Below are 14,282 nucleotides of genomic sequence, written 5' to 3' on the forward strand. Positions count from 1 at the left end.
AAAAATTCCAAAAAACTATTTTGTTTTGTTTTAGTATCGGGGATTACAAATTTATACATAAAACATATTCCTGATATTAAAAAGGTATTTCTTTTGACGACATAGAACAATTGGTTTTATCAGATAAGATAAGGATCTTCTTACAGATGATGACTTTTCTTAAACCGTAGATAGACCGACAATTAGAAACCACAACAAGACCTTAGATTTATCATACAACAAAACAATACAGCTTACCTTAGGTAAGGCGTAGTTGGGGTGCTAATACCTTCCCTTTACGCAACCAGTCTCCATACCCGATCTCTGAGACCAGTTAGGCTTCCTAGTGACCAGAATACTAGGTGGGACTCCCACTCAAATTTTCCACCAATAAAAGACAAGAATTCCTTGTCTCCCCATACTTTCTAGATAAACACTACAATATACTTGAGGGTGGACGCTCGCCGTGACGCTGCGAGGACACGTGCAACATTTCTTATCTTGGTTTCCATCACTCATTGAGATCATACCTCTTTCAGTCTTACATTTACATAAGGGTTTACACATCCGTATATTTAAATTATAAATTTTCAGGGTTTCACATGTTCAATCCTCTCAGCTATAACAACCACGTCAATGAAATGTTATGCAGAGCTTCTAACCAAATATTCAAAGTATAAGGCCTTAAAGGTGTTGGAAAATAAATTGATCATCTCTTTTACCAACAAAGAAGGATTAACCTGTGCAGCTGCCTCACATCACATTTAGGTATATTCCCTTATGGACTCCTTGTTGTCCTTCTCCATAGCTTGCAAGCTTAACCTATCAAGGCCCGCATCCATATTAAGCTTATATTGCCTAATGAAGGCATCAACTAAATCCTTCCACTTTTTAACCTTGGTATTATCTAACAACATATACCAAATGAGGGTTGCGTCACTTAAGCTATCTTGAAAGAAGTGAATTAGTAGTTTCTCGTCATAAACCACCTCAGTCATTTTGTTGCAGTATGCTTTGAGATGAGTTATATGGCATTGAGTTCCAGTATATTTGACAAATTTTACACTCTAAACTTTTTAGAAATGACCACGTTGGGCATCAAACATATCTCAGCAGCCTTTATGGGATCATACAGTCTAGTTCCCTCAAATACCCTTATCATTTGCTCTAAGGCAGCCAATTTTTCCAGGATATTTTTTTTACCATCTTGTCCTTTTGAGATTCTTTCACTATAAAGTCAATGGTAGACAACATTCTTATAAGATATGTCTGGTTAAGAAAATTAGGAATACATAGCCTGTTGAGATTTAAGTGACACCTCAATTACCCCTAGATTCTGTGGATTTGCGATCATAGGTTCAGGCTAAGCTGTAAATTTTACTTCTCCGAATTTAGATCTCAAGGCCTGTTCGAGTAGACTAGTAAGTCTTATGACTTCTTTTCTAAGACTTTCTAACTTTTTTCGGTGTTAGGCTTCCAATAGAGCTTTTTCTTCATTTTCCATTTGTTTTTTTTTGCAGTTTAGTGTTATAGCTGCATTTCAATGGGGAACCTATGTTTCAACCTGCTAAATGAAAATTATACAATCATGCATAAGTGATGATGCTATCGACAAGGAAAATGCAAATTCAATGTGGACTCACCCTTCACAGGGTAACAATTGTTGTTATTCATGGATTTTAGGAACAAGATGTCATCATCATGCCAACGAGGGATCCTTGTCCAGTCTTGCCTAAGTTTGACTTTTGATAAGCCTTTCGGCTTTCAATTCAAGTCAATTCCTTTTTGTCAACTATAACAACTCAGATTCTTATATCCTATGTGACGACCATGATGCCATATGTTGGGCTTGCCATAGTGAGATTACACAGGGTACAACCTGGTAGGTAGGTTTTAGTCATTTAAGTGCATTAAGAGGGAGGTTACTATCTAGTCTCAAATGGTCTTTCGCTTGCTCAGTGACCGTCCTTAAATGGTTGATATAAGATTTACAAGTAGTGTGAAGATAGAAGCCCTGAGTCATATCAGATCGGCGTACCAACCACTATCGAGTAAATAATCAAGCGAGAGTTGAATAGTTTCACGAGTCTTACCTAGACTAAAACCATTGGGGTACCGTTACTTCTTCACCTATCCTAAATTTTAAGGTGTGTGCTTTCTAAAGTTATGCATGATAATAAGGATTGTCGCATCCTCGCGAGCGGAGCGAGGCGTCGCGGCGATCCTCGATTGATTTCGGGGTCTTTGTGTTTTATTGTGAATAAGAGAGTCGCCACCTAGTATTATGGTCACTAGAAACCCTGACTGGTCTTTCAGAGATTCTAAGGCAAGGGACTGGTTGCATAAAGGGAAGGTATTAACACCCCTCGTACGCCCTACCTAAGGTAAGCTGCTTGGTGTTTGATTTGCTTTATAATTGCTATGGTGTTGGTGTTTTCTAATCCCATCAGTTTTTCTAATTTTGATTCAAACTAAATTTTTAAGATAGAAATCCAAGGAGATTCCATGTGCTTTAAAAGCTCATTTTCCCCTTAGTATTTCAAGAGTTTGCGACTTGTAAATCGCAAGGGGGAGGGAAAAAATTTAGAAATCTAGGGCGCTTTAAAAGCCTATTTTTGTCTTAGTGTTTTTTTATACTCTCACGACTCGTAAACCATGGAGTAAAAAATTGAAATGTCCTCGATTATAATCAAGGCTTCTTTCAAGGATATGTGATGACTTATTATCCCTAAAAAATTATTTTGGATATTTACAACTTAGAGTTTTCTTTATCCAAATATTAACAGTGAATAATAACAAGTTATTCCCAATTATATTTTGGATATTCATCCCTTTGAGATTTCTTTATCCAAACATTAACGGTGAATAATAACAAGTTATTCCCGATAATATTTTGGATATTCATCCATTTAGGATTTCTTTATCCAAACATTAACGGTGAATAATAGATGAATTCCCCTAAACTAAGATTTTTGTATTTTTTGAAATAATGGCCAATACCCTTTGGAGTTTTACAAATATGTTGTAAAATCCAGAAATGCAAGAAAATAATTTTTGTTGTGTTTAAGAAATCCATGCGAAAACACATTTTCGAAACTTCCAATATTTTTTTTATATATAAAAAAAAACATTCAAAACATGTTAGGGTATTGGTCGTATGCAACACACAAAAACATTTTTATATTTTTTTGTCAAAAACACAAGCATCACAATTAATCGCAATTAAAGGCAACAAACCATGCCTATATATTATCAAAATTTGCAAGAAAATTGAACAGTCCAAAAAATCAAGTATGGCCCCTCGAGGTCAAACATAAACTTTTTTTTATCCTTTTAAAAAAAACATCTAGCCTAGCCATATGGGCTGGACTTTATTTCCAAGCTCAACTCGGTTACTGGCTCAAACCAGTAACTGGTTCTGCCAGCAGGAGACCCGCATGAACAATCACTGGTGAATTAAAATTCACATGCATAGTAACAGTGAATTAAATTTATGCATGCATAGAGACGAGGAGAGCTTACCTGGTGTAGGGACGAAGCTGGTGCTCGGGCTGGTGTTCGGAGATACTGCTGGAGGAGGAGAAAATGAGGATGGCCTGTTTAGAACATGGAGGGACAGCGTCTATGGCTGGTAAGGAGAGGGGTATGGTGGCTGGTGAGGGGGGAGTAGCCGGTTGGTTTGTGTTCTTTCTTTTTCTAAGGTGGGGAGGGCGGCTGGTTTGCTTGAAAAAGATGGGTTTAGGGTTAGGTTTTTGTTTGTGTTGCTTTTTAAATGTGCAAAATTGCCCCCTCAAAATTTTCTCCTCCCCTTGTGCATATGGCTGGAGGTTCACTTATATAAAAAATCTCCACACGTGTTATTTAAGGAAATATTGCAATAATTATTGCAGAGATTGTCTTCTATAACCAGTACCAACAAATCCTATATATATGGTATTTTATATTACAGTGATTATTTTCCATAACTACCACGAATCAAATCATATATCTATGGTATTTTATATTGAAACAATTATATGTGATTCAGTAATTATCTCCTTGACATATTGCTTCCTTAACCCTGATGCTCTATGGTATCGCTACATGTAAACCCTTATTATTATTTTATTTATTTATTTTTTTATTTGAAAATTTATCAAAATATGGGTCAAAAATTGGGTAGCAACAAGGATGCATGCTAAAGCAGTAAAGGCAAGAAAATAAGCAAACTAGCACAACAAAAAAGATAGTAATAATAAGATAAAAAGTAAAGCTTAGTCCTAGCGGAGTCGTCACACCCAGATATCGCGACGACTTTTAAAATATTTCTCAAAATGCAAAAAAAAATAGATATTTGACGTCTTGTTCTTCGAGGGGAAAATGTCTAGTTTAAGGAGTCGCCACCTAGTATTATGGTCACTAACTGGTCAACAAATATTTTATGATACAAGACTAGTTACGTGAAAGGAAAGATACTATCACCCCTTAAGCGTCCTACCTGAGACAAGTTGTATTACTAGTTTTGTCTTAAATTGCTAATAGTTTGTTTTTGTTCTATTCTTATAGTCTTCTTATAATATTCTTGACTCTGGTGTCAATGAGTATTCACATGTGAATATTTTCAACTCCAGTGTTGGTAAATATTGTGTAACCTAAAAAGCATAGTATTCCTGACTCTGGCACCAGTTAATAAATCCAAAAAATTTATATTAAAAGAAAACGGAAACTATTTTTTATTTTTATATTTTATTATTTTTTTTAGAGAAAAAAGGAAGACATTTATCGTATTTCAGATTCACGTTTCATAGTAAAAGTCCACAAATCGAATATACAACAAAGTCAACAAAAAAACATGAAAAAAAAAAAGTAAGAGAGACCCATAAATAAATCAAAGAAGACTCTTAAATTTTTCTGGAATTTTCTAACATCCAAAAAGAACTTATATAGCCACATATCAAAACACAAGGGTGCGAAATAAAAGGGGAAGACATAATGGTGTCTTTTCCCAAACACACCCTTAGCCCAAAACAATTTGGGTCGGATGGGCCTGAGGCCCATACCCAGCCCGCTCTAATTTTATTTTTTTGGAGTCGGATCTAGCCCAGTCATATGGGCTGGGCTAGACCCAATAAGCTTAGCCTGGTCAATTGATTTATCATTTAACTCTGTTACCACCATTGGTAACCCAGAATTGACTCCAAACTATTGCTATTATCCTAGCACCACCATAGCAACAAACTACCCCTCTCTTCATCCACCATAGGCTTAAATTATGGGATTGATGAGCTTAAATTGGGAGATTAGAATAGGCTTAAATTAGAATCTGGATTTAATTGTTGGGATTGTAACTAAAGAATCTAAATTTAACTGTTGGAATCAAGTCCCAAAAATCATTCAAAACTGTATTAATTCCAGCCTTTTCTCTTCTTAAAAGGACCAATACCAGCCTCTGAACAGGGAGAACTAAAAGGATAACGAACTCCATCCCAGTTCAAACACCACAATAACATCTCTCCTTCAAATCCCTCAGTCCCGAACCAGCATCACCAAGCAAACCACAATCCATAAACCTGTAATATCCCCAGTCCTCTCCCAGTCCAGCAGATTATCATAATCAACCATCCATCGATCTGTTTTTCCTGTTGAAGCAATAAGGCCTGGAGTTTACGTGTATCAGGGAGGGGGTTCATCATCAGAATTGATCCTCTAAAAGTAGCGTATGATTCATTCAGTCCCATAAGGAACAACACCCTTTCCTTTTCTTTGCGATCTGCTACACCCTTGATCAGATGATACGATGCCAGTTCATCCCAAAGTGCTTTCATCTTGGTGTAGTGAAGAGAAACATATTGTTGTCCCTGTCGTTGCTCGACTATTTCTTGTCGAATCTGGTATATTCTTGATTCATTTCACTATGAAAATATTTCCTTCAAGTCATTCCAAACTTCTATTGCTGTCTCAGTATAGATGACAGTACTGCTTGCTATGTCTAGATGAATGGAGTTCAGAATCCGTGATAAAACCATGTGGTTACATCGTTGCCAGATTGCGAATTTCAGGTCTGAAGAGGGGGGCATCATGATGGTTTCATTGATGAAGCCTATATTGTTCTTTGCACTAAGAGTGATACGCACAGCACGACTCCATTGTCCATAGTTGTGTCCATCCAGTAATTTTGAGACCAAAACAACCCCTGGGTGGTCTAAAATTAATGGTGCAAAACAAAGGGATCTGAAATATTCATTTGTGCTTCTGAGATTTCCAATTCTCCCATTATTTAGTGTTTGTAGCGGAAGGTGCTGGACCACTCAAGCTTCTTGTGTTTTTTGCAGCTCAGATTTGAAAACTTCATAGCATCTTTTTTATACACTAACTTTTTTAGAAGTGTTTAAATGAAAGTTTTGAATTGGTGGGGTTTCCAATATTATTTACCAAGCATACTAGATTCGCTACTTCTACAGTGGTCCGGAATGGTACAATGCAAATTTCAAAGGTTAACTTGGAGACTAATCTCCAGTAGTATTACTTGATATTTGGTTGTTGAAGAACAATATTATTTTTAAGGAGGGAATTATAAGCTTGTTTAATTGTTTTTCCACCATCCTTTATCGTGTTGCTATTTGGTTGCATACTCTGGATTCAAACTTTACTTATACAAGAAATAACCTTTTAAAATCTTCTGATGGCATCAAATTATAATGAAATAAAAAATTTTAGATGGTCTTTTTGTTTCTGTTGTAGCGGATCAATTTTTTTTTCTTCACTAAGTTTATTTCATTTTATTTTGTCTTTTATTTTGCCTATAACTTTATAATATTTTTAATATATTCTCGATGATTATATAAAATAAAATCATCAGGATCAGTGCTATGAATAAGAAAAATGGTGTTGATAAGGAAATCAAATGATGGTTTTCAATGATATTATTACATCTCTGTAACACAAGAATTATATACAGAGAAGAAAACTATATTAGGTAAATTATAACATATATGCCTATTGATATGCTAATGGTAAATGCCTTATTGGTGACATACTCTGCTTCCTTTAACAGTAGCCTTGGTTAAAGCTCAGTTGGCTTGCCGTGAATGATTTTCAAACCATAATGAAAATGGAAAACATTTTCTATTCCCGAGAATAACCAAAACCAATCTCCCTTGATGAACCTGATAACTTGAGATCAATATCAATGACTTTACAAAAAAAAAATCATTGATTTGGAACTAAACGAAAAGGGTGTAAGGCAGACTTATACTCAACAAGGTCCTTTACAAGGCTTAGTTATTTTTGGCTTGTATTTTCAAAAGGTTAAGACAAGGTGGAGGCTCAAACTAAGGAAGATGAGGTGTTTGCTGGTTTGTTAGGAGAAAGAAAAAGAAAAAAAAAATGGGATGAAATGAGGGTTGAAAGAAAGTGGAGATCACGATAGTGTGTTTAGCAGTGCAAAAGGATGGCTAACGTTTCACGGCTAAGGGTTTGCAAACTATCATTGGGAGACTATGTGATGGTGTGAAATTTTTAGGTTGAGCATCGGTCACGGGGAAGGCAATGGCAGTGTTCCCTCTATCCAGGTTTTTACAATGGCGTTTTTCATAAAATAGTTATTGATCTTAGATTTTTTTCAATGTCATTCTCAATTGACTTTTATATTTCAAATTTGTTTTAATTAAACTCTTAATTTCACCAATTAGGCAGCGATTCTGAAGATTAATTAATGTTGAAGTTAGATGAATTAGTTATTTAAAAAAAAGATTAGTGTTTTAAAAATTCACTCTTTAGTCATTAATGGCATTATTACATTTTTTAGCCATTCAGGAAGTGGCTGCACAAATCCCACACAAAAACCAAATACAATGGCAATTTCACTTTCTAAATTTTCATTAACCAGGCCATTTCGATGAATGTTTGTGTAGTGTGGTTGTGATTGCTTTTTAAAGTGCTTTTTATTCAGAAAAATATGTCAATAATATTTTTTTATTTTTAAAAAATTATTTTTGATATCAGTATATCAAAAAAATTTAAAAATATCAAAAACATATTAATTTAAAAAAAAATTTAAAATTTTTTAAAAATCTTTTTTCAGAATTATAACATAACAAGGACTCGAGCACTCATGATGATTTGATTTCCTTTTTAACTTCTGTAGTCAGTCAAAGGGGCTATTAAAATTATTGTGCCGTGACAAAATTCATTGCTTCGAGATCTGCAAAACGCACGTCTCGCATAAGAGAGTGTAATTAAACGTTATGCATGTGCCTCTGGCCATGAATCCCTCCCCATCTACCCTTATAAATTGATATTTGTTGACAGAATCTCTTTCAGGAAAGCAGATTAGGGAGAAATTCAATGAATTAAGGCCTGTGTATAGCTGCTAGCTTGCTAGCTAGCTACTCTCTATTCAAGCAAAATATTCTTCTTTGAAAATCTTTCTTATAAATATACTTGCCAGTGAAATGAGAAACTCAATGAAAGCTACTTGTTAAGAAAATTACCCTTGAAATATGACCAAACTTTATTTTTGTTTTTCAACAAACAAATTAAAGATGCTTGCGTCTGCTCATGAATATAATGCGTACACATTTATCTTGCTCTTCTAAATATACACTAGTTTATATCCAGTGGGTCACCTAATTTTTTCTTTAATATAAGAAAACATATTTATATCGTAAAGAATTATATTTTATATTGTTATTAAACTCAACTTAATTGTTTAATTTTAAAATATCTCAATCCTACTCCTTGTCTTGATCATATTTAAAATTAAATGGTGGAAGAATTATCTTGACATGAATTTAACCAGTCCAAAAATCATTTATAATATCAAGGGATTATTTTGACTTTTTTTTTTCATTTCATCAATTTTTTTATTCGTAATTAAAATTTTTCAGGATGCTAAAATGTCTACCCATTATTATTTTACATTAAAAATTAATTTTTAACCCTCCTAACAGCGTAATGGAAGTAAGTGGGTTATTTATATAACTTAGAAATTTCAAAGAAACTTGGGCGTACATGATTATAGTGTCTAATCTTACAAATATTACTAGTTTGTCTAATCTTAGATATATTTCTTGTGGTACGCTGCTGCAGGATGAAACGTTTTTTTCTCAACACCAAAAAAACGATGCAGTCGTTATTAATATTTTTTTATCATCAAGATAAATTTTTAAGAGAAACTAAAAAGTTATATCTTCATTTAATAAAATAAATCAAGTATTATATGTGTTAATAAATTATAATAAATTTATTAATTTCAATTAAAGATTAAGTTGGAGAGGTAAGATAAAAATGTTAATAATTAAAGAAAAAGAGGATACATATTTATTTTTGTTTGAAATTAAGTCTCAAATATTTTAATTGATTTTAATTAATAAATTTAATTTTTATTTTTCAAATCGAGTATTAACTCAATGCTAAACTCTATTGTTAACATCATAAAAGTTACATATAAAGTCAACCTGTATAAAACATTAAACTCAATCTTATATTAATTTAATGTGAAAGATTAAATTGAGAAATAAAAAAATCATGTGATTAAAAAGAAAAAACAAACCAGGGTTGATAACCATTGCAACTCATAATGGATTATGTTTTTCTCCTATATTTCATTTCCATTGTTTCTCTAATATTTTTATTTATCCCGTTTGGTTTCGCGTGTTCACGATTTCAAACAATATTTTATGGTTTATTAGTGATAAATTTTATAAAACCAAACTATAATCATTATTTAATAAGAAATAAAAAAAATACGAATAAAAAATGGTTGAAGAACATAATAAAAAAAATAAAGAAGAATACAAATGAAAAAAAATGATCTGAGGTGGCAAAAAAAACATAAAAAACATGTGTTGGTTGACTTACTAGTATGAATAGTGTTTCCACGTATGTTTTTTTAATTTATACTGAAATAAGTTATATTTGCCACCAACTTTTCTCTTTTGAAATATTGAATGACACGTTGGCCGGCATGATTAAAGAGTACATTACTGTCTGATCTTGCATATGACAGTACTGTCTGATTTGCGAATTATAAACGCAGCACAGCAACACAGATAAATATGAAACGTGGGCGGCAATGATTACAGTGTCTAATCTTATATAGTTTTTAAGGAACATTCTCTCTCCTTTCTTAATCCTAAAAACTAAAACATTAATAAAATATAATTTTAAATAAAAAATTAAAATATCAAAACAAAAAGATCAAAATAAAATAAAAACGCTAAAATAGATTTTTTTTTGTCAAAGCATAAATTTAATATCAAAATATTTTTTGAGATTACAATAACTTTATAATAAAAACAAATTATCAATATAAAATCTAAATAAACTAATATTTAAATATAAAATTAAAAGAAAAAAAACTATATCTTATGATAAATTAATATAATTAGAACGTGTTATATATAGCAATTCACATCTCATGTTAAAATGTTGACTTAAATACCGGTGGATAACTCCTAATTAATTATTATCAATCTCACATAAAATTATTTTTTTAAAAAAAATTAACCATAAAATTGATAAAAAAAACTCATAAAATTTATAAAAAAAATAAGTGATATTCATTAAATTATCTATTAATCCTTCAATTCTAACATATTTAAGTTACAAAATTAAATTCAGTTTGATCATGCGATAGATTAAAATCATTTTTCTAAAATCCCAAACAAACTTTAAACTACAAATCATATATTAATACAATAAAATTATCATTAAATAACAACCAGAACACTTACATGTACAACCAAATTACAACCAAATTACAAAACTACAAACAAACTTCAATCAATTAATTTTAAGCATGGGTTAAGACATAAAAGAAAGAGCTTGCTTATTTTACGAAGTGAAGCTTTAACAAAAAAATAAAATCAAGGAAAAAAAGCTGATACTACTGGACAAAGGTTGGTAGGCGTCAATGGGTTGGATAGTCGGATTTGTTAGGGGCCACCGAAATTGATGAAATGGAAGAAAAAGGGTTGTAGTGATTTTAATTGAATGAAGAAGAAATGGGAGGAAGAGAAGATTGTCTAGTTTTAATTTATTTAAAAATCATTGATAGAGTTTTTTTATGGAATTTTAATCGACAATTTCATTTGTAATTTGACACGTTAAAAGTAAAAAATACTGATGAAATTGCCTAGGAATGTTTTTACACTGTTGTTGTTTATCAGAAATTATGATCGAAAATTTTCTATTTTAATTTTTATCAGTAAACAGTGACGTGATACTTTCCATTAGGGTTTTCATTTCTCTTTTCCAATTTTGTAGTAGTGCAATGGATTGCAATTACAACGTCATCATGATCCTACCAAACACAAAATTTGATCAACATATAGATATTAAAGCAAAGGGTTTCACAAAAAAAAAAAAAACAAGAAGAAGAAGCAAGGGGTTGTCATCTATACGTGTTCAAATAAATTGAAAAACCGATTAAATCGATTAAACTAGAAAAAAATAACCGCAAAAACCGGACCGTGAAAAAAACCCGATTAAACCGATTAAAATTTTGAAAAAACCAATCGGTTCGGTTCGGTTTCGGTTTTTTAAGCCTAGAACCGAAAAAACTAGTAAAACAAATTATCAATCCTTTGATGTTATTATTGTTTAATTCAATCGACAGAATTACTTAAAACAGTTAATCCAAAACTATGAACAAAGCTACCACACGAAGAAATGCTTCCATAAATTGTCAACTTCGTGTCTTGTCGAAAAAGTTGGCTACGATCCTTGTTTGGAATTTTTCACGTTTTCATGTGTTGATGTTCCTCAAGCTGTAATCTAGATTATGGTTGACTTGTCAACATCTTCTAGATTAATAGGGCACAAAATTTTCATAAACAAGCACCCTTCAGAACTATATAAATAAGGGAGTCTCTTGCATCATTCTATATGCACAAAACATTATCAGAATCATGAACTCTCTAAGCTCTTCAAAGTTCCCATTCCCATTCCTGTTTCTCTTTCTGTTTTCATTCTCATGTGTAGCTTCAGCTGACCATCAGGAGGATTTTCTTCAATGCCTTCATTCTCAAAACTCAAACTCCATTTCTATGGTCATTTTCACCCCAATCAACTCCTCATATTCATCTGTCTTGCAGTTTTCTTTGCGAAACGGCAGGTTCAACACAGGTGCCACCCCGAAACCACTAGTTATTGTCAAACCTTTAAATGTAGCCCACATTCAAGCTGCCATTGCTTGTTCCCATAAACATGGCCTGCAAATTAGAGTTCGAAGTGGTGGCCATGACTATGAGGGCCTCTCTTATGTTACAGTTGTACCCTTTGTGGTTATTGATCTGATCAATATGCGAACAGTTACAGTAGATGTAGGAAACAAAATTGCATGGGTTCAAGCTGGTGCTACACTAGGAGAAGTTTACTACAGAATCGCTGAGAAAAGTAGAACTCTTGCCTTCCCAGGAGGTGTATGCCCAACTGTGGGATCTGGTGGGCACATTAGTGGAGGAGGACATGGGATGATGATGCGTAAATTTGGCCTTGCTGCAGACCACATAATTGATGCCAAACTAATCGATGCTAAAGGTAGAATCCTTGACCGAGCATCGATGGGAGAAGATCTGTTTTGGGCCATTCGAGGAGCTGGGGGCAACACCTTTGGAGTAGTTGTTGCATGGAAACTAGAGTTGGTCACAGTTCCACCAACTGTGACAGTGTTCAATGTATCTAGAACTTTGGAACAAAATGCAACAAAACTCGTTCATCAGTGGCAGTCGGCAATAGGAAAGTTTGACGAAGATCTATTTTCCAGAATTTTCCTTTCGAGAGTTAACACTTCTCAGGAAGGAAAGACAACAATACTCGCTGTATACACTTCCTTGTTTCTTGGCGGAGTCGATAGACTCCTGTCAATGATGCAACAGAGCTTTCCCCAGCTCGGTTTGGTTAAAGAAGACTGCATCGAGATGAGTTGGATCGAGTCTACTGTCTACTTCGCGCAATTTCCACGCAATACATCCTTGGATGTTTTGCTTGATAGGAGTCCAGGATCCACAGGATCTTTCAAGGCAAAAACAGACTATGTGAAAGCGCCTATACCTGAAATCGCTTTGGAAGGAATATGGGAAAGGCTTAACCAACTGGATGCCCAAGTAGCTGAATTGCAATTCACAGCCTATGGGGGCAAAATGGATGAAATTTCCGAGACCAGCACTCCATTTCCACATAGAGCTGGGAATCTATTCCAAATTCATTATGCAGTCTTTTGGGGCGATCAAGACAGTGAGAGATCTCAAATATATACAAGCTGGATCAGAAAACTTTACAGCTATATGACTCCTTATGTTACGAAAAATCCACGACAAGCATATATCAATTACAGAGATCTTGACCTGGGAATGAACAGCCTAGGCAACACAAGTTACAAACAAGCAAGAATTTGGGGTACCAAATATTTTAAGAACAACTTTGACCGGTTGGTGCATGTGAAGACCAAAGTTGATCCGGCTAATTTCTTTAGAAATGAACAAAGCATCCCTCCTCTCACACCTTGGTGATAGTATATCAGAAATTGAAAGATAATAAAAGATATTGGTAACGATGCTTTGGTATGTTTACCATAATTTCTTTAGAAATGAACAAAGCATCCCTCTTCTTCATGTCAGATTAGACATGAATAGAATTTCACTTTGTATTGAGTTACGTCGTTAGTAATTAATAAATAAAGGCTCTCTCTTTACTATCTAGAGCTTGAGATTTAAATCTTCTCGAGTCCTTTACTATCTATCTATTATAATTCTGTTAGTTTTTAAGCTGACATGACATGTTACTCTCCATACATAACACATGTCAATCTTCTTGAGTCCTTTACTATCTATTATATAAGAGCTCTTGACTAGTTAGACAGTTTCTTTCTTTAGTTCTTAATATTTGCCCTATGTGGTAATTATCTCATAAATATGCGGCAGTTACTGTTGATGAAGCAAATACAACTTCATGGGTTCAATCTGATGCTACTCAAGGCGAAGTTTACAACAGAATTGGCGAGAAAAAGTATAACTCTTGACTTCTCAGAAGGTGTTTTCCCTACTGTGGGTTTTGGTGGCCACTTTAGTGGAGCAAGACATGGCACGATGCTGCGCAAATATGACCTTTGCTGCAGACCACATAATTGATGCACAATTAAAGGATGTTCAAGGTACAATCCTTGACCGAGCATCAATGGGAGAAAATCTATTTCGACCATTCGAACCTGTGAGGAAACACCTTTGGAGTTGTTGTTGTTTGGAAGATAGAATGGGTCCCAATTCAACCAACTGTGACATTCTTCAATGTCACTGGAACTTTGGAAAAAAATGTAACAAAAC

At 33.7% G+C, this 14,282-nt stretch overlaps 1 protein-coding gene across 1 annotated transcript; it reads left to right on the top strand.

Annotated features, from left to right (window-relative positions):
• The first annotated feature begins 11,743 nt into the window (after nt 1–11,743).
• Nucleotides 11,744–13,661, top strand: LOC7480398 (tetrahydroberberine oxidase). The gene is given in 2 exon segments (XM_002298989.4): nt 11,744–11,803; nt 11,805–13,661. Coding segments are annotated over 2 exon segments (1,728 nt in total). The 3' UTR covers nt 13,473–13,661.
• The last annotated feature ends 621 nt before the right edge of the window (nt 13,662–14,282 follow it).

The sequence above is a fragment of the Populus trichocarpa genome, chromosome 1 (genome assembly GCF_000002775.5).
Source record: "Populus trichocarpa isolate Nisqually-1 chromosome 1, P.trichocarpa_v4.1, whole genome shotgun sequence".
NCBI lineage: Eukaryota > Viridiplantae > Streptophyta > Magnoliopsida > Malpighiales > Salicaceae > Populus > Populus trichocarpa.